The sequence below is a fragment of the Magnolia sinica genome, chromosome 11 (assembly GCF_029962835.1).
Source record: "Magnolia sinica isolate HGM2019 chromosome 11, MsV1, whole genome shotgun sequence".
NCBI classification, from domain to species: Eukaryota; Viridiplantae; Streptophyta; class Magnoliopsida; order Magnoliales; family Magnoliaceae; genus Magnolia; species Magnolia sinica.
In genome coordinates, this window is record NC_080583.1 from 4,878,555 (window position 1) to 4,905,554 (window position 27,000).

The window sequence follows — 27,000 nt, forward strand, 5'->3', positions numbered from 1 at the left end:
AGTGATGAATGATACTCAGGTACTTAAAAATCACTTGGAAATTGCTTACGTGCCATGTTAGTGATTCAAATTAAACTGTCGAAATTATAATTCCCAGTTTAGATATATCTGGAATAAAAAATCAGGATTATTTGGACATCTGACTATGAGATTTGTGGGCATTTATTGGACGGTTGAAAATGAAACAATCTAGTGATGTTATCTCAACAAACAAGTGGCCACGAATTAAAGGTTAGGATTATTCGACCAATCTGGTTTTGGAAGCTAACTTAGCCACAGATGATTCCACACTTTAGTCTATTTATTTTGAGTTAACATATGCTACGTGTACGATTCTGTCGAGTGCCTGCGTATCAAGTGTACTAATCTGCCGGAGTATCAAATAGCTCGCCTTTGCTATTCCTCACCACGGATGCTTGTCTGCTTACTTTTTCCTAAGCCATTGATTCCATTCTAGTATAAAAGCTAAATCCAATTTGGGCTCTTGAGATGGGCCCCACAAGAGCTATTTCACACGTAGGCAGACTTGCCAATGTGGAACACGCGTGCGAGATCTGAGCTTTCTATCTGGTTAGATCTAATGATTAGACCAGGCAATTTTACTCCTCAGGTGGGCCACGATGTAAAAAATAAAGCTCGACCGCTAATTTTTTTTTCTAGCCGTCCATATCTCTTGTATGTTGTGGCCCACTAAAAAGGGAAAGAGCTGATTATTAGGCCATATGATGTAAACAGAGTATCGCAACGGATGGACAGCTCAGATCTCGCACACGTGTTCAATACTGGCACGTGTGCTTGTGTGGGGTTAGGAGGGGCTTCGTCGTGCGTGTAGAATTAGCTAACCTACTACCTTTGGCCGGTAGTAAGCAAAATGACGCAAATGCACTTGATGGTGTCGTCTATTAATGCTCCTTTGGGGCTATCGATGCAAAAGAGCCGAGGGGTATTTTTGTCATTTCAATAAAAGCTTATGATGCGATCCAAGGGTGATTTGTGTATGTACTTTTAAATGTGCGCGACTTACCTGTAACCCGGGGTTACACGGCTCTCCTATAATCCAAATATCTGTGGGACCCACAAAGATGTTTCTATTATATCCACTCCGTTCATCTGTTTCTTCAGATTATTTAATTATATTATGCCAAAAAAGAGAGAAAAATAAAACTCAAGTGGGCCATAACACAAGAAATAGTTGGAATGGAGACACTCACCGTTGAAACCTTCCTGGGGCCAACCTTGATGTCTAGATTCCATCAAAACCGTTAATAAGGTGATAAAAATGTGGATGAAGGGAAAAAACGAATTTGAACCTGATTCAAAACTTCTGTAATCCCAACTAAGGTTTTAACAGTTTTTTCTAAATCCTTACTTTTGTGGCTCATTTGAGTGTTGGATCTCTCTCATATTTTTTCTTATACTCTAAAATGAGATTAAGAAACGGATAGACGGATCAGATATAATAAAAACATCTTTTTGGGTCCCAAAGATATGATTAGGCGAGTAGCGTACAAGGGAGCACTGTAACCTCGCTTACAGGCAAGTCGTGTCCCTGTTCAATATGATTAGGCGAGTAGCGTACACTGAAGGAGCACCGATTGAAATTGTGCTCCTCTGAACCTGAACCTGAATATGGTAGAGACATCTCACCACCGTACACGTGTCAAGGTGCCTCATCATTCGCACCGTGCATCTAGTTGCACCTACATTGAATGGCAATGGTTCAAAACATATATTGATCAGATGATCCTTAGTCATTCACTCACTGTATTGTTGGATGGGTGTGATTCTTGAAAGATGGGCATCCATGATAAGGCCCACTAGATGGATGCTCCAGATTGATTAAACCCTATTGCCACGTGTACTATCCTACCGGTGATGATGACTAGTGTGATATCATCTCGTGGGTACAGATACATACCCTTACAATTAATCTAGACCATTCCACCTATGAGCATGACCTTAATACGTTTCTTGAACGGTTAGGAAAGTGGGGCCTACCTCATGAACGGTCCAGATCTTGTATACATGTAATCTAACCGTGAAAATTCGGTGCTCCTTAAGTGCACCTCCCATTCCCATCAATACATTTACAAGGCCAGCGTGCTCTCAATGACTTACCACTACAAAAGAAGAGAAAAAGTCGTCTTTTTCATGGAAAAATAGCCGTCCATCATAAGATAAAAAGAAAAGTCAAAGTCAAAGGCATGCGGCCAAGTGCAAATTCCCTCAATATCCTCATGATTAATTAACTTAATCACAGTGATTAGTGCTTAATGATGTTATTTTGGACACAAAAAGATGTGATTGATGGCCTTTGGTTTCTATCATACAACCAACTGCAAATCTCAAAACTTCCACATGTATTACCACCCAAATGTTTGTTTCCTAACGGCACATTCAATGCCGTTGAATAGAATTATGGTGGGCCACTCATTTTCAACGGCCTCGAATAGAAATTATGGTGGGCCACTTATTTTGGATCTTAAGTTCCCCGATGGCCTGCCATTCTCTACCACCTAAATGTTTGTTTACTATTCATAAGTTCAATTCACGCTATAGCCACCCAAATGTTTGTTTTTAATAGGCAAGTCAAACGCTCTCAAAATAAATTTATGGTGGGCCACTCATTTTTCACAGGCTCTCAGGTTGTAATGATGGTGGGCCACTTATTTTGGATTTTAACCTCACCAATGGACACCATTCTCTACCACCCAAATGTTTGTTTACTATCCATAAGTTCAATTTGACATGGATGGCCACCCAAATGTTTGTTTTGAGTAGGTGCCTCGGATTGAATTTATGGTGGGTCACTCATTTTGCACAGGCTCTCATACTGTAATTATGGTGGGCCACTTATTTTGGATCTCAAGTTCACCGATGGCCCACCATTCTCTACCACCCAAATGTTTGTTTACTATCCATAAGTTCAATTTGACATGGATGGCCACCCAAATGTTTGTTTTGAATAGGTGCCTCAGATGCTCTCAGATTGAATTTATGTTGGGTTAGTCATTTTGCACAGGATCTCGGATTGTAATTATGGTGGGCCACTTATTTTGGATATCAAGTTCACCGATGGCCCACCATTCTCTACCACCCAAATGTTTGTTTACTATCCATAAATTCGATTTAACATGGATGGCCACCCAAATGTTTGTTTTGAATAGGTGCCTCACATGCTCTCAGATTGAATTTACGGTGGGTCACTCATTTTGCACAGGCTCTTAGATTATAATTATGGTGGACCACTTATTTTGGATCTCAAGTTCGCAGCCCACCATTCTCTACCTCCCAAATGTTTGTTTACTACACATAAGTTCAATTCGACGTGTATGACCCATCCAAATGTTAGTTTTGAATAGGTGCCTCAGACGCTCTCGGATTGAATTATGGTGGGCTACTCATTCTACACAGGCTCTTAGATTGTAAGTATGGTGAGCCACTCATTTTGGATCTTAAGTTGGCCTATGGCCTATCATTCTCTACAACCCAAATGTTTGCTTACTGCCCATAAGTTCGATTTGACATGTATGGCCACCCAAATGTTTGTTTTGAATAGGCGCCTTAGACACTCTCGGATTGAATTTATGGTGGGCTACTCATTTTGCAAAGGCTCTTCGATGGTAATTATGGTGGGCCACTTATTTTGGATCTCAAGTTTGCCGATGGCCAGCCATTTTCTACCACCAAATGTTTGTTCAGTACCCGTAACTTCCATTTGACTTGTATGGCCACCCAAATGTTTGTTTTGAATAGATGCTTCGGATTCTCTCGGATTGAATGGTGGGCCACCTATTTTGCACTGGCTCTCGGATCGTAATTATGGTGGGCTACTTATTTTGGATCTCAAGTTCGCCGATGTTCCGCCATTCTCTACCACCCAAATGTTTATTTACTACCCATAAGTTCGACTCAACGTGTATGGCCACCCAAATGTTTGTTTTGAATAGGCGCCTCCAATGCACTCGGATTGAATTTATGGTGGGCCACCCATTTTGCACAGGCTCTCAGATCGTAATTATGGCGGGCCACTTATTTTGGATCTCAAGTTTGCGGATGGCCAGCCATTCTCTACCACCAAATATTTGTTTAGTACCCATAAGTTCCATTCGACTTGTATGGCCACCCAAATGTTTGTTTTGAATAGACGCTTTGGATTCTCTCGGATTGAATTTATGGTGGGCCACCTATTTTGCACCGGTTCTCGGATCGTAATTATGGTGGGCCACTTATTTTGGATCTCAATTTCCCCGATGGCCTGTCATTCCCTACCACCCAAATGTTTGTTTAGTACCCATTACTTCGATTCAACTTGCATGGCCACCCAAATGTTTGTTTTGCATTGGTGCATGGGGCGCTCTCAGATTGAATTTATAGTGGTGCACTCATTTTGCACACTCTCGGATCGTAATTATGGTGGGCCACTTATTTTTGGATCTCAAGTTTGCCGATGGCCCGCCATTCTTTACCACCCAAATGTTTGTTCACTACCTGTAAGTTTGAATCGATGCGCATGGCCACCCAAATGTTTGTTTTGAATTGGCACATGGGACGCTCTCCCATTGAATTTATGGTGGGCCACTCATTATGCACGATTGAGATTGTAGTTGCTGTGGGCCGCGTATTTTGCACATCAAGTTTACTGATGGCCCACTAATCTTTATGAATACAGAATTCAAAACCCATTCATCTGCCCACCAATATCAAAGATTTTCAATCAACTGGATCCAATTTGGACTCAACCAACAAACATGAAAATTTCATACTCGGAGCTCCGATCGCTGCCCGTTTGGGCATGCAACTTGGGTCAAGAGAATTGCTAAATTTTCATAGATGAATCAATGCAGATCATGGTTTTACAACTTAGACAATTCTCTTACGACTCGTTCGTTGAATTGACTTGGACCTCTGTGGACAAATATCCATTCAACACCTCGAGTCACCCAGATGATTCACCCCCAGTTCAGGCGAGTCCCGACTTGACTCAGTCCGAGTTGCTTAGTCTTTTGACCATGGTGCAGATGCATTGAGGTGTCTCAGGCACATCCAGCATGCAAACTATATAGTAAAACCGCTTAGCATTTGATCAGATCGAGTTTTCAGGGCAGTCTTCTGTAAGTGAATTAGTGAGAGACTTTGAAACAAGGAATTAGAGACTTTGGCTGGCATGTTTGGATGCCCAATCGAACCAAATTGCAATAATCCAACTCAATATTGAAGAAATGGAAAACAAGTCACACACTAGTCTAATTCCACAATAGTGTGTGACTTGTTTCCATTTTATTGAATTGAATTGTCGAAATTGAGATCAATTGGATTGAATTGCTGAAATTGAGATCGATTAAGCATCCAATGGTGGACAAATGCTGGATCCACAGTATAGGCAATGAGAAATCAAGGCCGCTCCACAACATTCTGATAAGACGAATGACCCCAAGATTCATGTTTGAACATCAAAATGCAGAAAAACAACAAAACGATAAAGGACTCGGACTTGGCCAAGTGACTAGTCCCAAATCGCTGATAGCAAAACGGCCCACCTGCTTCATCACGTAATATCGCGCTGTCCCAGTGCTTCAAAACCAAAATGGTGGGGTCCAAGAATCCTCGAATATAGGTTCAATCAAGATTTGTTTCTCCGGAGTACCAAAAGCAAGCATGACATTGACACGAAAGGGAGAATGTTGTGGATCACATCTTCAAGACATGTTATGCCTCTTCCTCAATCTTCGAGCAATGCAATCTGGGCTTGGGGCGACAGAAGCCTTCCTTGCCTTGTGCTGGACTCCAGCCTTGGGTTTGCTTCCTGATACAACATTGCAGGCAACATCGGAGCTCAGTTCTGGGGCCGCAGTAGGCTTCGGCTCGCTTTCCCATTGAAAATGAAGGACATCATCTGAGCTCAGCTGTGGGACTGCTGTAGGCTTCAGCTTGCCTTCCAATTGAAAATGGAGGACACCGTCTGAGCTTAGCTGTGGGACTGCTGTAGGCTTCAGCTCGCTTTCCAATTGAAAATGGAGGACACCATCTGAGCTTAGCTGTGGGACTGCTGTAGGCTTCGGCTCACTTTCCAATGAAAAATGGACAACACCATCCGAGCTCAGCAGTAGGACCGCTGTAGGCTTCATATGAGACTTCCTGGCAATGCGCTTGATTCTCACCATTGATCCGAATGCGGACCCCACATCGCTGACGCATCCCAGGATCGATTCTGGGGCTACAGTAGGCTCTGGCACGCTTTCTGAAGCAAAGTCGCCACTGCTGTCTAGGCTTCGTTGTGGAGTTCCAGGAGACTTCTTTGCAGACCTGTGCTTGTTCTTGAGCTTTGGGCTTATTAGACTAGGCTTCCTCGCCTTGTGCTTGATTTTAATGTTCAATTCGCTTCCTGACCCTACATTGTCAACAGTCTCCAGGCCTGTTTGTCGCCCCGCTTGCTTGTTTTCAATCTTTTGGTTGCTTCCATGATGATCTGAACTGTTCAATTCCTTGTCCCAGTCATTGGATTCAACGTTCATGTCTTCAGCATCTGCGAAGGCCAGTGATCTCTTGGCAGAAGAGGGATGCTTGGGAACTGGGTCTTCTGCGTTTGCCGTAGAACGTCGGGTTTGAATGAGATAATGTGCGACCGACTTGAACCCAAGGCTCAAAACCTGAGAAAAGAAAATTGCAGGAGAGGAAATAGCCACCGTCATGCTCCACCTACTAATATACAACCCTCCCTCCTTCCCTCCCTCTCTCTCTCTCTATCTAACGAACGGTCATACTACCTCTAATGAACGATCATACTACCTCTTCGAATAAAAATGCAGGAAAAGGAGAACGAACACACAAATGCATTAGCCTTACTTTCTTATACAAAGGGCCAGTGGGAGCCCATCCTCTTTTAAGTCGGCACAAGCTGCAGTTGCAAATGCCACGACAGACGGGGCAAACCCAGTTGGGATTCATGTTGACTTCTAGCACATTCTCACCATATCTGCAAAAAGAGGATGAAAGAAATGAACAGATGAGTAGCTGTGGTGTCCTACCGGTGTAAGCAGATTCGGCAATTTACATGGGATGTATGTTGCATATTGGGATCACTGATTGTGAATGTGTGCCCAACCTCAAAATGGAAGGTGATTTTGTTTAACACAATGAAATGGGTCTCTTCAGCAGATGAGGATCTTTGGAGATTTGCTTCTTTAGTTGGCAACATCTGGAAGATTTGTTACGTTTTAAATGCACTTATTCCTCACATTCTGAGACGGGTGATGGGCAATCCTTTTCCATTACACCCCAAAGGCATGGTAGAATGTAATAATGTATGATAATTCGATTTTTCCAACTTTATCTGTTCTTTTTGCAATTTGGGGTACATCCAAACGCACCCATAGTACTGTTAAAGCTACCTTGGAAGCATATACTGCAAAATCAAGGGACTCAGAGAAACTCGCTGAATATCATTCACGCTTTCTGGTAGACGTTCTTCATTACGCTAAAGTTGCCACCCTTCCATCGCTGATTTGTTATTGTGGCCATATGGGTGATATGCATTTCATGGCTCTGTGAATCGCTTCCTTTGCAATATGCTTCATGGAAGCGGGCAGTATTCACATCAATTCATAACTAGTGATTGCTAGAATCACATTGTCACAATAACAAACAATGATTGAGGGTGGTAAATTCAGCTCAATGAAACACATTAACCAGAAAACTTTAATGCTATTCAGTAGGTTTCTCAAAGTCATATCAATCCAAATGCAATTTGGGGTACATCCAAATGCACCCATAGTACTGTTAAAGCTACCTTGGAAGTACATACTGCAAAATCATGGGACTTGGAGAAACTTGCTGAATAGAATAGCATTCAAGCTTTCTTGTAAACGCTCTTCGTTAAGCTGAAGTTGGCACCCTTCCATCACTGATTTGTTATTGTGACCATATGGGTGATATGCATTCCATGGCTCTGTGAATTGCTTCCTTTGCAATATGATTCATGAAAGCAGGCAGTATTCGCATCAATTCATAACTAGTGATTACTAGAATCATATTGTGACAAGAACAAACAATGATAGAGGGATGGTAAATTTAACTCAATGAAACACGTTAACCAGAAAACTTTAATGCTATATTCAGTAAGTTTCTCCAAGTCCAATGAATCTGCTGAATGTGCATTTACATAATTCCTAAATTGCAAAAGGAATAGATATTTGGAAAGAATGAATGATTAACCATTCTACCATGTGTTTCCGGTGTCACCTGAAATGGGAATCGCGTCACGATAAATACCATTTCCCTCCTTTTCCGCTCCACATCACTATCCAAGCTTTTTCAGGTCCTATCAATAATTCCATGGATACTGATTTGGGGTGGAAAAGCATAAAAGAAAATTTAAAAAAAAAAAAAAAAAAACCACAAGCCTGAATTTATGGGACATCCAAACGTAGCCAACCCGAAGTGCATGAGAAGAAGAAAGGAAAAGAAACGGCAATTGCAAAATAGTGATGGCAAATGCACTTGTCAAGGCCTCAAAATCAAAACATGAACCAATATTCACAAAATACTTAATACCGATATATAGTTCCCCTCTACATCAATAAAACCGGTCATTTTTATCATTATAGATTGGCGTGTTGTAGGTGCTTTCTTTTTACTAAGGGACGCTGTGGAGACTAACAATTGAGTTTGATATTGCAAATATGGTACTTTTCATTGGAAAAAAGGTGCAAAACATTTGTTTTTTGAAAGGTAAAAAAGGTACAAAATAATCATTTAGGTTGTTCAGATTGGTGGTATGAGCTACCTTCTGTGGAGAGAATGCTATAAAGAAATAGCGTACCTCATGTACAAACAATCTCCACAAAATTGACCTTGGACCAAGTTACAGTTGATGCAATGTGTACGTTTACCCAGGGTTTTCTGCCTGCAAGTTCACAAAAGGATGAAGATGAAAAATACTTGGTGCAAGGAAACAATGAAACAAAGACACCAATCAAGAAATCCAAAGAAAAACAAATGACAAACTTGTCCATATCATTAGTCGAGGAATGTTAGATTGATTAATTAACAAATAGATTTATTAACTAAATAAAATCCTTCATATTAGGTTGCAACTTGGGTTCGGATCTAGTGACCCAACCCAAGTTCGGGTTGGGTTAGGGCTGGAAATAACCTGATTGGAAATAGGGTTGGACTTGGGTTGAGCAAATTTGAGTCGGGTTGGGAATAATCGCACGTATTTTGGTTGGGTAGGGTTGGTTTAGGGTTTGCTCAATGCACAGGTCGGTTGCTCAATGAATGGCAAGCTGCTAGATTAGGCAATCAAAGAAAGGAGATTTGGAGAATGGCCCTCCTAGCTGTCTGGTGGTCTGTGTGGGAATAAAGGAATGGAAGGTGCTTCAGGGATACCTCAAACTCATCAGAATCTCTAGTTAAAAGGGTGAAATACCTGATTGTAGAATGGGCTTCTAATGTTGGTTCCTTGAAGGGATGTAATTTATCTTTTCTAGGCGAGTAGTCTGTCCGCTATCTCAGCGGGCTGATTATCCCTGTTTGTGCACTCCTTTATCATCTAATATAGAAATCATTACCTTTCAAAAGAAAAAAAAAAGGGACAAACAAATATATACATGCATACATACAGGACGTCATTGATGGACGCTTATGAACTAATGGCATCCAAAATGGCCCAAACACATACGTGCGTATGCATGCACTCGCACACACGCGCACACATACAGTTCATTTGTAGGCTGTTGATCCATGGTCTTTGCTTGCCTATGCGGCCATGTCTATATGTGGCCTAGATGAGTCCACCTATGATCATAGTAGACCATTAGATAGGAGTGTTTACCGTGAATCACAATCATCCCCATTTTCAACTTGATTGGATAATCAAAACAATTCAAATATTATTATCGTCCACATGCCTACTTGTATGATTGTTTTTTTCTATGCTAGCTGTAATTGTTTCCTCATATTCAACGGCCTAGATGAGTCCACCTATGATCATAGTAGACCATTAGATAGGAGTGTTTACCATGAATCACAATCATCCCCATTTTCAACTTGATTGGATAATCAAAACAATTCAAATATTATTATCTTCCACATGCCTACTTGTATGATTGTTTTTTTTCTATGCTAGCTGTAATGGTTTCCTCATATTCAACGGTCTTTGCTTGTCATGAGTGGACAAAAATGGCCTCACAGCACAGGCGTTCCATACTGGTTGTGCGTGTGTGTGCGTATGCGCAGGCCCCACAACATGCAAAAGGACATGAGTTTCCCACAACACATGTTACAGGAACCCATAACATCTCTCAAAAATAAATAAATAAATAAATATAACAAAAAACTCTATGGGGCCCACCGTGATGTTTGTGCAACATGCACTCCTATCCATTTAGGATGTGATCCCAAAATCAGGTTACTTCAAAACTCAAGTGGTCCCAAAATCAGGTTACTTCAAAACTCAAGTGGGCCCTACCACAGGAAGCAGTGGACATTGGGATGCCATTGGATATTTTTCATTTTGTACCAATAAATGTCCAAGTGGTCCCAAAATCAGGTTACTTCAAAACTCAAGTGGGCCCTACCACAGGAAGCAGTGGACATTGGGATGCCATTGGATATTTTTCATTTTGTACCAATAAATGTCCAAGTGGTCCCAAAATCAGGTTACTTCAAAACTCAAGTGGGCCCTACCACAGGAAGCAGTGGACATTGGGATGCCATTGGATATTTTTCATTTTGTACCAATAAATGTCCAACTATCGAATAACTAGATAGCCAACTAGGAATAGTTGTTGGTTCATGCTACATCTAAACTGCTACCCATAATTTGGGTGGTTCAGTTTGAAATACTTGTATGCCACGTATGCACTCTCTCAGTAATTTCCAACGGCATGTTTATCAGCCATCACAGTATCAAAGTATCTCTTTGAAACCTCAAGAGGTCTAGAATCATCACTCCAATACCTGTTTTGTGCAGCATGTAAAACACCTAAGCTATTTGCGGCCCACCATGTTGCATATGTGTAAAATCCACTTTGTCCATCAAATGAGAACCCTTATGTTCACCATAAATACAAAAGATCAGACTGATATAAAATAAAATTTAAAATTTAAAATTTAAAAAAATTAAAATTAAAAATTTTAAAATAAAAAAAAAAAACTAAATAGACTGCACCAATGGGAGCAATGTAAAATTGTACCTCAATATGCCTGATTTTTGTATCTTTGCCTTCGTCATGGTGAGTAACACCTGATAAACAGGTTTGATGAAGGATACACACCATGGTGGCCCCACACAAGCCTATGATTGGCGTCCCATCCCCATAGTTCCATTTATTGTGGCCCACCTGATTTGTGGATCAGACTGGTTTTTAGCCCTATTGCCTAGCATAGAGGAGCGGACAGAGTAGATGTCACACAGACAACATGGTGGCCCATAGAGATTGGCTATTTTACACAACGTAAACATGTGGTGTAGAGGATTCTGTTCCCTTTAGGAGGTGTATCGAATTGCACGGCCAAGGTTTGGGGAATCTATCTTCAGCGGGCATTGGAGCGAACTTCCACCATCATTTTGGAAGAGAAGTGCCCCTTTCGGGTTATTGTAAGTACTGGTGGGCATTTAAACTGCCAGGTTTTCCAATGCCCATCAACCCAAACATGGGAATTGCAACGGTAGTGGATATTACAATACCAGGGTATTCGAATTGCTCCAATCCCCCTAATAGTTACTTCGAAGTTCTAATAATACTTAAGAAAAAAAAAAAACAAGAATCATAGGTCAGGACATCAAAAACAAAATCAACAGAACACTTGAATTGGTTCTAACAACAATTTACAAGAAGTAAAATCCCACTATAAAAGACGCATGCAAAAATCTGAAATTGGGAAAATTGGCAACTAATAAATCACCAAAGAAGCATTATCAAGAAAGAAAGAGAAGACCCTAACCTGCACTGATGACATGTCTTCCCATTTACCGGATCATACATACGCTTTCCATCTGCACCATATCCATCCTCAAAGAGTTCCCAACTCAACTTGCAGTTACCCAGTAGCTTATCATGTTCCTCTGTATAAATCTCAGGAAGTGGGCCTTCTTTTAATGAAATCTCTCCATTCCATGATGACTTTTCAGCTTGGTTTGGGCGCACTTCTGTATAGCTAACAGGAGTTATGCTCTGCAACCTAACCACCCCCAATAATTAAAAGAACACATCAATCAATAAGCAAATTGTGAAAAAAAAAAAAAATAGAAAGAAGAAGCATGAGATCCTCATAACCAAATCATTTGACAACAAACCTATGGACCCACAAAATTCACCAAGCTTAAGTAAATCTCAACCCAAAGTACGATGATAGAAACGGTCATCAAAATCTTAAGGATAAAAAGGCACCCACAGAAACCAACTTAAGCAAAATCCATTTATAGAAAAAAGCAACAAACCCAAGACAACATGCTAGAAGAGAATGGACTAAATATTTGAATTGCAATCATTAGTCTAACAATACACAAATAACCAAATATCTTCCTTAGAATTTATAATGATCTTCTGGGCTCCAACTTACAATTTTGTTACTTAGGATGGACTTGAAAGGATCTTCACTGCAATTCGAGGGCTACATTCACATTAAGCATTAGTCTAATAATATGGAAATAGCCAAAATGTATCTTCCTTAGAATTCATAATAATCTTATGGGCTCCAATTTACAATTCCGATACTTAAGATAGACTTGAAAGGATCTCGACTGCAATTTGAGGGCTACGTTCACATTGAGGAGTCACTTGGATGCCCATATGTCCTATGGAAAGAAAAAAAAGAGGCAACAAACCAAATAAAAAAAACATACCAGAAGAGAAATCCTATGAAAATGGAGAAATCTCTTAGTGTTTGCTTGGGTAGACTAAAGATTTGAATTGTAATCATTAGTCTAATAATAGGGAAATAACTTCAAATTGATCTTCTGGTCTCAAACTTACAGTTCCGCTACTTAAGACTGAGTTGCAGGGATATTGACTGCACTTTGAGGGCTACATTCGCATTGGGATCTTGAGGGATATTGACTGATCGCCCTACCTGCGCCTTCATCTGGAAAATTCCAGTGCCTCCAAAAATTATATGCTTCGGCTGGCTCCTAGGATGCAACAGAATTCTGACCATCGATAATCTAAAAAGGAGGGGCATGATCCTTGTCAACATTTGTTTATGCTGTATGCGGGCCGAGGAGACAGTCGATCATCTTTTTGTCCATTACTCGTTCATCTCGCTCATCTGGAACGAATTCTGTCAGCTTTTTAACTTTTCCTGGTGTCCCCCGGGGTCGTCTCTTCAATTTCTGGCCTCCTGGTATGGTGCCAGGTTGGGTAATCCTAGGAATACCGTCTGGAGAATGGCGATCCTGGCAGTCTGGTGGTCTGTCTGGCTTGAACGAAATGACAGATGCTTCAATGATTCCTCCTCCTCGGTGATAACGGTTGCTTCTAGAGCTAAACGATGGCTGATCGAATGGGCTGTATCCGTCAAGGGTTTGCATGGCCTTGACTTTTGCTTCTTGGGGTTTTAGTGTGTCTCTGTCATCTCAGCAGATTCGTGCTGCTACTCCTTTTCTGTTTTTAGCTGTTCTCCCTTTGTACTTTTCTCTTCTTTTCAATATATTCTCCCGTTACTTTAAAAAAAATTTAAAAAAAACATTCGCATTGCGATCATTTTGATGCATGTCTGTACTGTTTAGCTTTAAGTTGTAAAGTGTTTACAAGTAAACAATTTTTTGCATTTGGGTAAACTATAAAGTGTTTACCAATTAGAAGGTGGATTCACACCAAACAGAGCTTGGAGAGGTAAATCCCTCCAAAGTCTTAGATCACATAAAAAGGACTTGATATAAGATAAGCCATTAAATTGAGCCCATCATGATAAAGCCTTAGGTCAATCTTAAGCTAATCCAAGGATCAAGTAGGACAACAAAAGTAGGCTCACTATTTTAAATGACCTTTGATGTAGAGAAACTATTGACTATAAATTACTGGCAATTAGTAAAAATAGATATATGGTTTAAATAGACATCATCCAAAACTACTCCAAAAGTGTATTTAAAAAATATTTATTACAAAATGTCCTTCTCAAATCACATATGTTTAAGCTCAAGCTGAATTTTAATGAAGCGCCTGGATAAATTTAGCCATTTCACAAGGTAGCTGGAGGCCTTCCACATCATGTCGCCATTGATGATTGAGAGGGAACTCCTGCTACACATATCCAACTAGTTCGGATTCCTTCAAGTGTATTTGTCTATTGTATTGCAAGGACTCCTAATCTCCGCATGAAAGCTGCATAAGGAGTCACCTTGCTATTCTTCACTGGCCTCAGAGCTGAATTTGGAGGACCACTTCTCCCGGATTGTTAAGGTTGCGAATACATCACCTCCAAATACTCATTGTTAAAAGGTGCAAATGATGCATATCCTTTAGAGGGCAATGGAGATATTGGGATGTCATAAATCGAGTGATGTGGTTGGGCTCTTCTTCAGCTTCCCTAGGAGTAGATGATGTGTTTCTTGTAACATTAATTGTCTTCGCATATAATCTCAAACTCTTTGTAGGAACAACTTGTTTCTGATTCTTTTGAGCCTCGAGGTTTGAATGTGAAACAAGAGTTTAGTTATACTTATACGATACTCTTTGTAGGCATTCTATAAAGATATATATAAATCAATGTGAAAGACATAATCTCAAACTCCTTGTAGAGTGGGAATGACTTGTTTCTGATTTTTTTGAGCCTCAAGGTTTGAATGTGAAACAAGAGTTTAGTTATGGGATACTCTTTGTAGGCATTTTCTAAAAAAATATAAATCAATGTGAAAGACATGAAATATTCTTTTAATTCATCTTAATAAATTCAGCCCAAGCTCCCGCTTCTGCAGTCACACATTTACTATCATCCCAATCGAAGTCACTTTTATTCGTTGCAATCTTTATCACGTCGAAAATTTTGTATTAAGTTCGTAACAGTTCCTGAACATGCCTCATTTCCTCACACCCTTTTCATGGAGTTTGGTATCGTCTAAAGAAATTTAGACATGATTGTGAGCCTCGGGACTGGTAGTTGTTTAATCTTTGGCATGCACCATTGCCAAACATCATAGAACATGCCTCTAGGGATGTTGAGAGTACAATTTCATATGATAAAGACAGTTCCAAACTCCTGAACATGCCTCATTTCCTCACTTTTATTTGTTGCAATCTTTATCACGTCGAAAATTTTGTATTAAGTTCGTAACAGTTCCTGAACATGCCTCATTTCCTCACACCCTTTTCATGGAGTTTGGTATCGTCTAAAGGAATTTAGACATGATTGTGAGCCTCGGGACTGGTAGTTGTTTAATCTTTGGCATGCACCATTGCCAAACATCATAGAACATGCCTCTAGGGATGTTGAGAGTACAATTTCATATGATAAAGACAGTTCCAACTTATCTATTAGATACACAAGTGAAAATAGCCTCTTCACATATTGTATCTTACATAATCACATTGTGAATGGAAATTGTGATCTTAACCTCGATAATGACCAAGGAAGGTAGTGAGGAAGAAGATGAAGGTAGCGGGAGATAGATGAAGGTGAGGTGTTGAAGAGAGGCCAAGCGAAAGGGGTGCAAATACCGAAGCAGCAAGACTAGGAAGGAGAGACTGAAATGGGCAGCGTTTAGATTAAGGATCATAAAAGCTATGTGGGGGAAGAATTGAAACCTGGATGAGATTTAGGCCAAGATTTTTGTAAGCCAAAGAAGAAAACAGGTCTCGGTATTAGATAACTGAAGCTCTTCAGTCTAGCTCTCATTGTCAAATTGGTTGTGGAGATTCAGGGACGAAACGGACAACTTATGCAAACAAGGTGTTTTATTATGTAAATATGGAGATGAAAACAGGCATTGATTCATAGTCTCTTACTCCCCATACAGGGCATTGGGTATCTGGAAGGCATTGTTAAAGGTGGCAACTTCTGTTAGAGAGGAGATTCGCTTTGATCGGGAGAAGAATCCTACATTAGGTTTTGGGAAGATTATTGGTGTGGACTGGAGAAAGACCCCTCAAAGTATCTTTCCCTATACTGAGTGGCCAGTGCAAGGGTTGCTTCTATAGCTCAGAATATCATGAGAGTAGGGGAACAATTAGTTGGGAATCCCAACTTTAGAAGGAACTTTCTGGACGAGGAAGTCAGTGAGCATGTCAGGCATATGGAGTTCCTTCATAATTGTGGAAATTTGCTTGCTGAAAAGGATAGTTGGCCTTAGAAACCAAGAAATTTGGAACCTTCACAGTCATATACTTCTGCTCAATGCTCCAAGAACTATAGTTGCAGCAAGGAAAGGACCCAATTTGCCAAATATGGAGATACCCAGGACCAAGATGGCCTTTGGATGGTTAGCTGGAAAGAACCAAGATTCTAACATCGTACAACCTAAGGAAAAGACAGATGATTCTTTCCAATGGTTTCATTTTATGTCTCCAAGACAACGAAAATATCAATCACTTTTTGTCCACTGCACCTTCATTAAGAAAGTGTGGGAAAGGTTCTTTTCACTATTAGAGGTTTCTTGGGTCATGCCTCATCAATTTGGGAACATATCATTCATGAGGCATGCTTCCAAGAACTGAAGGAGAAAAGGACGATATGGTGGGTAGTTTTGTTAGTGATCATATGGTCAATCTGGTCAAACCAAAACACCAAAACTTTTTAGGAGAAAGCTTTATCTCCAAAACAAGTGTTCTATAAGGTCAAATGGTTTTGGAATGGGGAGCTGATAAATCCTTTGCAGGTTGCTCATTAGAGGTTTTTTAAGGCAGTTGGAGGGGATTCTTCCTCTTTGTGTTAGCAAGATGATCTATCATCATCCCTTTAGTATACTCTTTGCTTTGCTCTCCTAATAAAATTTCCAATTACCCTTCAAAAGACAAGGAAAAAAAAAGATTTAGAAACCTGGAGCTCATGCCAATCTGTTGTATTCTGAAATTTGTTTATTTATAAATATGAATGTAGGCTGCATTGTATGATTTGATTGCTATTTGTAATATGACTGCATTGTTTTCTTTCCTGATTGCATTTTATGTACTATTCCTAGCAGCATCAACTACTCATTTCTTTGTTATTCATCGCATGTCTCAACAAGCAAAAGCTAGCAGCAGCAACCAGAAGGGGGGTCATACATATGGTAGACTCCATTTACGAATAATATGAATAAACCTACCGGTCGAGGAAACCCATTTCGGTAATAGTCTAACCATTTTTTTAAGGAAAGCAACGATGAATAAAGTAGCAACAACTGTCAAAGAAACATTTTGCATCCCTGTGATTGCTGACAACTGTAGGAACTAGTTATGAACTTGGGATAATGAGCATAAATGCATGACTGTGGAAGTAGAAGTTTGCATTGAATTTATCAAGGTGAATTAAAAAAGTATCTCATGTATTTAACATTAATTCAAATATTTTATAAAATGCCTATGAACAATATCTCATATTTAAGCTCCTTTTCTTTCACAGTCAAATCCCAACACCCCAAAAAAACTCATTCTCATTCTACAAGGACTTTGAGATTATATGCACAAACGATTACTACTACCAATAACACATCACACACTTCTAACAAAGCTAAAAATGAAGAGCCGCTGGCCGCATCACCCAATGAATGATATCTTAATATCCCCATTGACGTCTGAAAGATATGCATCATTTGCATTCTTTGACGAGAAAAAAAAAAATTTCAGAAGCCCATACTGTACATCCACATGTTAAAAACAGCTACCTTATATAATGAAAAGAACCCAAAATGATTTTTAAGTACAGAAAATCCCAAAATGCAGAAACAATAATCAAAATCCAATTGCCAAAAAAAAAAAAAAAGAAGCACCACACACACACACACACCACCCAGAAATGAAGAGAGAACCCACAGCAATACACCAACCATCAGTCAAATCCAGTGCAAGTAAAGAACACCAAAAAAATGAAAATAAACTATAGAGAAAAACCAACAAAAATGCAGGATCAGAATCAAAACCCACAAAAATGCAGGAAACCCCGCAAAAAAAAATAAAAATAAAAAATAAAAAATAAAATTGCAGGAAAACCCCACAAAAAACGTAGAAACAACACCAAAACGAGAAGGAAAAAAAAAACCACAAGAACACAGAAAACCCACCAAACTGTAGGGAAAAGAAAACACCACAACCCAGAAAAAAAAATGTACAGAAACACCAAAAAAAACCCCACAAAAATGCAGAAATCGTTCATCAAAATCCACGGAATGCAAAATTAAATAAATAAATAAAAGAAATCGTTACTGAATCCCACAAAAGAATGAAGAAAAAACAACACAAAAACAAGGAATCAGTAACCAAGATCCATATAAAGCAACAAATGAACAAAGAAAATGTAGAAAAAAAAAAAACGAAAGAGAAAAAAAATGCAGAGAGAAAATCCCACAAAATCAAAGTCCACACTCAAAATGGTTTCAATCCCAGCCAAAACCCAGAAAAAATGCAGAAATCTTGAACCAAAATCAGCAAACCAAAAGCAAGAAAGGAGCAATACCTGGAAGAGCGTCTTGGAGGTGCTGATATCGGGGGAGAAGATTTTCGGATCTGGATTTTCTTTGGGGGGCGTTTGGCTGAGCCGATATCGCATTTGAGCTTCTGAGATAGATCGATAATGCCGAGCTTCTGCATTCGCAGCAAGTTCTCTTTGATCCTCTCATCTCTCGACTGCTCGTAGCTTGGGATTGTCTCTTCATTTCTCTTGGCGGGCTTCTTCGATGGGTTCTTCTCTTCCGCCCGTTTGGGATTTGAATGGATTTCTTCGCTTCGAACCCTCTTCCTCAGAGTCACCATCTCTCTCTCTCTCTCTCTCTCTCTCTCTCTCTCTCTCTCTCTCTCCAACGGTCGAATCCTCGACTGTATGCAGAGAGGTGGGAGGAAGGAGAAAAACTCTCACCAACGGTCGACTCCTGGACTGTATGCAGAGAGGTGGGAGGAAGGAGAAAAAAGAAAGAAAGAAGTATATAATACTCTGGCTTCGTATGACGCTTGATACGCAGGCACTAAGAAATTCCACCGTCGCATATACTAGGTAGGTAAAAGGTGGTGTCTACAATAAAAAATTACCCTTGTTGAAATAAAGCCGACTAGATTGATTTCCTGACTGTAGGATTGATGGAGATTTATTGGACGGTCAAAAATGAAAAATATACCTGTTTCAATAGACAAGTGTCCACAAATCAGAAGATGATTTTTCAACCAACCTGGTTTTGAGACACTGACCTAGGGACAGCGTGCTCCACAATGTACCCGGTTTGGTTTAATTTTTTGTATGCCACGTGTATATTTCTGAGTGCCTGTGTATCGAGAGTCATACGCTGCCAGAGTAGCAAATACTCGCCGAGAGATAATGGGAGATTAGACGGTAGAGCATGTTAGAACAGGAATAAGGTAAAGCAATACGTAGATGGGTGAATCATCAATCAAGACCGTCTATGTGGTCTTTCGTACTTTGGATGGAAAATAAGTCAAATTTCATGTCCATCAGATGGTCTCAACCATCAGAGTAATGGATTTCAAAGAAACGGTAGTAAAATAAAGAAGGTTACATGTAATTTTTTAAAAATATAATGGATCATAAATGTTCTAATCCACTTGAATCTATAAATATAGGCCATTGAAGATAGGTTTTTATAGATGGACGGATCTGATTGATGCGTCCCTTGGCCACTTGCGCCAGAAAGATGGCGGTACCATATCCCTGTACATCCTCCGCTACCGTTTCGTCTTCCAGTTGTGCACTGCACTGCTCGGGCCGAGAGATTGTACGGCAGAGTTCCTGGGGGAGCGGTTTCGGTAGGGTCGGGGTAACACCGTATTCGGTCAGGCCGTATCTGTGGGGCCCACCTTGATTTATATGTTGTATATCTACGCCGTCCATCAGTTTTTAAAGGTCATTTTAGTGCATGAAACAAAAAATAATAGTAGATAAAAATATCAGTGGCCCGCATCACAAAAAACAGTGGTGATTGAACACCTACCATTAAAAAATTCCCAGAGTCCATCGTAACGTTTATTTTCCATCCAAGATGTTGATAATGTTACACAGACATGGATGAAGGTAAATAAAAATTTTCAATTTGATCAAAAAATATTGTGCCCCACAATAAGTTTTTAAAGATATATAGTCACATTTTTCTAATGTGTGGTCCACCTGAGAAATTTATATATGTTATTTTTTGGCCCAAGACCTAAAATAACCTTGAAAAACGTATGAACGGCGTGGATATACAACACATGCATCTAAGTGGATCCTACGGTCACGGCCTGACGGAACTGGATGTACCCGGTCCGGACCGAATCGCCCTTATACCGATGCCCCCGGACCATGTCTTTTCTGTAGAAGTGAGAAGCGATCAGAGCCGTTCATTTCATATTTCCGTCAGCGAGTGGGCCCATTGTAAAAATCACAATGTTCTGACCATCCAAACCTTCAATCGGGAGTATAAAAATGAACTCTACAAGACAAACTTAATCAGAAATCTGGATGGAATGATACAAGTTCCATTCATCAGACGATTAGACGAGCCCGATCCAACCATGGACGGAGCCAGAAGGTTGATTGGTTAGGATCATCATAGACATGTCACACGTGTATGCTGATCCAAACCGTTAATATTATGGTCCCTAAGATGCATCGTTCATGCACCAAAATTCTTCAAGAATAAAATATCTAAAACATTTCAATAGGTGGCCAACAAAAGAACGGTCAGTAATAAAATATAGTTTAACTTTACCATTAAACATTGCGTCCTGCCCTGCCTGGACAGAAATCGGTCCATGTAGGGGCTCTTTTGGGCCCACTGTGATGTACGGGTTTCATCCATACCGTTCATTAATTTTCCATATTATTTTAGTATACGAACCCAAAAATGAGCATATCTAACGCTCAAGTGGTCCATACAATGAGGATTGAACAACCTCCATTAAAAACTTCTTGGAAGCCACGGAAGTTTCGGATCAAGCTGGAATTTGTGCTTTCCCTTCATCCAGGTTTTTGTGACCTTATGAACAGGTTGGATGGAAAATAACCATCATGATGGGCCCTAGGAAGGTTTCAACGGCTGGCATCATTATCACTGCAACATCTTATGGTGTGGTCTAGATGAGCTTTGGATACGGATTTTTTTTTTTTCATTGTACTGTAAAATTATCTGTAAAATTGGATGAACGGAATAGATAAATCCCACACATCACGGTGGGCCCCACAGAGCCTGTCTGGACCGATTTCGGTCCAGGCGGGGGCAGGACGCAATCCGCTTCCAAAGACCAAATATTCTACAGCTAGCGTCTCAAAATCCGAAAGATTTTGGACCAAGGTGTGGGTGGCCCATCAGACTAGCTTTTGGGGTCTCCCACACGTGTACCAAAAGCTCGAACGTGCTCAAAACTTCGCCCGAGCATGGGAGCCTCCGAGCCTTCCGTGTTCGGAGTTCTTTCTAGTGTGAAGTTTGCTCGAGTGAGATGGATGGGTGCTTCGCGGTACGCTTGACTACAGAGAAAACGTGTAAGGGATCTGGACCGTTCATTTTATTAACGCAGCGTGAATCCTCTCAGGTATAAAAATCAGAGCGGTCTAACTATTAGGATGATCACACGTAGTACGATAAAAATAAATAATTAAAGATGATAACATATCCACTTTGGGCCTTCCCTAATGAATGGTCCTGATGCTACGCATCTATTACGTATTCGCACATAAGCGGCTAAAATCTCTCCTCGCGCGAATCGCTTCATCTCTCTACTACCTCTTGAATAAAGGGCGGGAAAAGTTCCCCGCGCAGAGAGCTTCTAATGACGAAAATGCCCCTAGGCCAGTAGGCCTGAGGAGAAAAAAGGTTCCTCCACTGGCGACTGGTGGCGGGCACTGTGGGGTCCACCTTGACATATGTTCTTTATATCCACGCCGTCCTTCCTTTTTAACAGATCATTTTAGAGCATGATACCAAAAATGAATTCGATCAAAATCTCAAGTGGACCACACCATTAGAAACGTTGGAGATAATGACTCCCACCGTTGAAATCTTCGTACGGCCCACCGTAATATTTATATGCCATCCAACCTTCTCATAAGATCACACTGACTTGGATGAAGGAAAAATGGAAATATCGGATCGATCCAAAATTTTATCCTGTCCCCCAAAAAATGTTTAATGGTGTGCTTTCAATCACCACTGTTTCCTGTGGTGTGGTCTACTTGAATTTTTATATGCTTTATTTTTTTAGCTTATGATATTAAACGAGCTGTAAAAACAAATGGACGGAGTGGATTAAACAAATATAAATGTAATACGAGGGATATCCATAGTGAAAGAGGGTCACCAGGCATTCCACTTTCCTATATTTCCTATGCCGAAAAATTCGGGAGCGGATTCCGTGAGATTGTTGGGGGAAACGCGGAGTTCGGTCGGGCGGTGACCGTGGGGCCCACTTTATTTTATGTGTTCTGTATCCTCGCCGTCTGACAGTGTTGTTTGAACGCCCACCATTAAAAACCTATTCGACCTACCAAAGCTTTCCATCACGTGTGTGTCTATATATATATAGAGAGAGAGAGAGAGACGAATGGTTAGCTGTGCACCAGTTTGCACTGTACTTGGAACCGTGGAAATTTTGTTGAGAACTTGTCGATTGCTATGTGACTCCAAAATCTGAAGAGTCTGCGTGAAGCACCACCTCATGAAATACTCCGGTCCTAATTTTTCACTTTGATCCGAAACTTTGGTAGGCTATGAAAAATAAAATCAGTTTCCTCCCTTGATTTAAATTTTAGATCAGGTGAAATTTTGTACTTTGGGGTTTTATGGGATTCCACATCATATAGGCTGTTCGTATTAGATGCCCATGACATATGTAAAAAGCTGCGTAGGTGTGCATGTATCCAAGTATGTATGACCTAATCAACAGGTTAGATGTCAAATAACCATTACACGGCCCCAGGAGGTTCTTAATGGTGGAGATTCAATAACTATTGTTTTCGTTTTTTGAGATAAAGCCTGAAAATTATTTTTTGAAATGGATGGACGGCATGGATAAAACACACACATCATGGTAGTGTCCACATAGCACCGACCACTAGCCACCTAGCTGACTACAGCGTCACAAGCCAAACCGCGTCCCATTTTAGGGCACCGGTTACGTAATGAAGCAGTTCCAAATCACAAGTGGACCACGCCACAAAAAATAGTTGTGATTGAACCATAAAAACATCTTGTTGATATTTGTATTTTCCCTTCATTGATGTCTGTGTTATCCTACCAACAGGTTGAATCGCAAATAAATATTATAATGGGCCCATGAAGTTTTTGAGTATGAGTGTTCAATCATCACAGTTTCGCATCACGGGGTCTAGCTGAGATTTGGATTTGCTTTAGTTTTGGGCTCTGAAAAATAAAAATGGGGTAACCACAGCGTGACAAAAATCAAGGCTGATGAAAGTCGTCCACTCTGTCGATTTTGCTTCCCAATGTATTTATTACCTATTTGGCCTTTCTCATCTAATTCAATAAGAGCTTTTTAAATAGGACTTTTAATACTGGCTTTTATGGTATGATGAGCCGCTGGTGGATTTTTCAACTCCCTATTAAATTCACATTTTTACATTTGTAATTCTTGCATCCATTCCTCGATTGTAAGTTGATAAAAATAAGTTACTTATTCCGTAAATAATTATCTTAGTTTCTACTTATTAAGAAGATAAATATGATTGGCAAACAACATACTTATTACCTTATTCTTTCTTTTGTCTCTCCCAATGCCTCAGTTTTGGAACTTATGAAAAGTAAAAAAAGCTAAAAAAAAATAAAATTAGTTGAAGTAATTTACTACTTTTAAGTAAAGAAGTTACTTATAACTAATCATAAATCAAAGTTACTTATATTAAATAAGTCACTTATTTATTGATATAAGTAGAAAAAATAACTTATTTGATGGCATCCAAATGAGCCCTAAACATCAGGTGGAAATGCACAAAAACTTGAGACCCACTATGATGGATGCAACTTATCCACATTGTCCATTCCTTCCACCAACCCATTTTAGGGCCCGAGGTGAAAAAGAGGCAGATCCAAAGCTGAAGTGGACCATGTCATAAGAAACGGTGAAGATCGTGTGCCTACTGGTTGAAAACTTCTTGATGTCCTGGAAGTTTTGGAAAGCTGATATTTGTGTTTACCGTTATCCATGCCTATGTAACCTTATGAACAAGTAGATATCTTTTGGAGCATTATTTCCTTCAGTGCTGTCCATTTGAGTTTTGGCTGTCTCTTTTTGGGCTGATATGGTAACAGCTGCCAGTAAATCGAATGGACAACGTGGATTGGTCACATACATAAATCTTATTTAAAAGAAACACCATTGGTATAGCATTTAAATAAGAGCTTTTTTTAGGGTTACTAGTTGTTTTTAAAACTGTAACAACTCCATCTCTAACAAGCATGCAATTCATACATGTCACCTTGGATGTGTTGGTGGTGCATGGTGTTGGACGTTGGATGTGGATTGTCCATCATGTGGAGCTCACCTTTGATGTAGACCATCTATCATGCCGGGCCCACCTTAGATGTGGACCATTCATTATTAGGAGCCAACCTTTGATGTGGATCACCCATTATGTGGGCCTACCTTGATGTATGTCATCCATCATGTGGGGCGGCCATAAATGTTAATTGTCCTTCATGTAGGCCCCTTCCATGTCAACTACCCACCATATGTGTCCTGCTTGTGGGCTCCACCTTCAAAACAGGTTGTCCATCATGCGGGCCATGCATCATTCACCATTAGGGCCATCCTTGGATGTGAATTGTCCATTATATGGAGCCCACCTTAATACATGTAAACTATCAGGTGGGGCCCCCTTGTGCAGGTCATCCATCATATGGGTCCACCTCTGATTTAGACCATCCATCATGTGACCACTTTTGATGTCCACCATCCATTGTGTGTGGCACACCTATGTGGATCATCCATCATGGTGGACCACTTTGGATATAGGTCACCCATCATGCAAAACCTTGAATTTGAATAGTCCATTAGGTGGGGCCCACTTGATGCGGACTGTCCATCACATGATGCCACACTTTCATATGGGCCACCCGTTGTGTGAGGCCCACTTCATCCATTACATAGGCCCACCTTAATGTGGACAAAAATCAATGTAGGACCCCATCTTCAATATGTGTTGTTCATCACGCAGGCCCACTTTCAATGTCCACCATTGATCATATGGGTCCCTCCTTTGATGTGGATTATCCACCATGTGGAGCCACACTTTTATGTGGGCCATCCATCATGTGAACCCACCTTTGATGTTAACCGTCCAGTACGTGGGCCCAACTTGATGAGGACCATTCATCAAGTGGGGCCCAACTTCAATATGGATCGTTCAGTATGTGGGCCAAGGGCTAGAGAGGTAAATTACAAAGGGAGGTGAAGGTCTGTTTTGCCATTTTAAAAAATTGGTAAAAGCTTTAACCTCTACCCACTTAAGCTCAATAGGCTTTAAAAGAAAAAGTGAATCCTCCAAACTTATGAAATTAGAGGTTATTCATTAGTCATTACTTTCTAAATAAGTTGTATAATTAGAGATTTACCCAACAATCTAAAAGCTTATATTTTAAAAATATAAGCCAATAAGCCCATATTCCTAGAGATGCCAAACACCCTTAACGATGGACGAGGAATGCAAACTGTAATCGAGTGATTGCCATGGCACACGCACAAGCATGTCTGAAACCGAGGCCATTCATCAGGGCGGTCGCATGGTTGATAGGAAAGACATGACATTTTTAATTGGCCTCTAGCAGATTCTGGGCCAGTGATAGTGTGGATCTGCTCATCCCCAACAGTCCTGGCATGTTAAGAAATGAATGGTCAGATTTAGAAAACTACTGACCCCAGCAATTCAAATTCAGCTTCCACATGTGGACCACCCCATTATGGTAGAGCCCACCGGATGGAGAAACCATTCTGTTAACAAAGTACGTCTCACCGGAGAGATTTTTGGATGGTTATCATTTATCAACACACTGATATTTTCTACTGAGGTCGAAAATCATAAGATTTTTTGCACCCATGATGTTTCACAAAAGCAGTGGAATTTAGCTATAGATGAATCTCATTGCATTGTGAAGTGGGTCCCGCTTGGATCTTTCATAAGGTGAGACCAAGTAGGGCCCACTTTCCATCAACATGCAATCAAGGTCAGACTGATAAACTGCACTCATGGTAAACTCTAGTTTTAGATGAATCTCTCCACTGTCACTGTCCTTCACTAACAAAGCACTAATTTAGGGGGTAAAAAAAGAAAGACAAATCCTTTCACCAAACTGAATAAAGGGGAAAAGGCAGGCTGACCATATTAACTATGATTGACGGTTCATCATCAATCAGGAATTACCTAATTCAAAAATACAATGCTTATAATCAAAATTGAGCTTTTCTAAGCCCACATAAGTGTGCAATAAAAGATGTTTACACCAAACATTTGCCAACATGGGTGATAGATCCAAGATCCAATCCATCCTTCAGAATGGCACGACTATTTTGATCCCGCAGCCCAAGGATCAGATTGATCCACTGGTCAGGTGGGCCACTATTTGCAAAAAACAAGTGCACGGTTCTGAAAACCTTGAGTGAAGTTTTCTAACCCATTCACCTGTTTCCAATATCGTTAGCGCATGCTGATTGGACCAGATCTATTTTTGGGAAAACATGTAGAAGGCTGGGCCAACCTGATCGATGGGCTGGATCTCGCACCCCAATGGCACTCCGGCACATCTATGGTGCGTACACAAGCTTTATCGTACATGCATGCACCGCTTAGCCAAGCTCATCAAAATTTCAATCAAGGGTTGTTACACCAAAGCAGCGAAAACAGGTGATTTCAAGACGATGCAAAACCCCAACG

At 40.4% G+C, this 27,000-nt stretch overlaps 1 protein-coding gene across 2 annotated transcripts; it reads right to left on the reverse strand.

Moving 5' to 3' along the window:
* Window positions 1-5,387: 5,387 nt before the first annotated feature.
* LOC131218613 (uncharacterized) lies at window positions 5,388-18,978 on the reverse strand. Of its 2 annotated transcripts, XM_058213260.1 has the most exons (5): window positions 18,592-18,978; window positions 11,950-12,186; window positions 8,822-8,905; window positions 6,847-6,976; window positions 5,388-6,650 (listed from the first exon to the last, which is right to left on the reverse strand). In XM_058213260.1, exons 1-5 carry the CDS (start codon window positions 18,885-18,887, stop codon window positions 5,700-5,702), a joined length of 1,698 nt encoding a protein of 565 aa, XP_058069243.1. In that variant the 5' UTR covers window positions 18,888-18,978; the 3' UTR covers window positions 5,388-5,699. The 2 variants fall into 2 exon arrangements, with proteins under 2 accessions (XP_058069243.1, XP_058069244.1); XM_058213261.1 differs by lacking the exon at window positions 8,822-8,905.
* Between the last annotated feature and the right edge of the window lie 8,022 nt (window positions 18,979-27,000).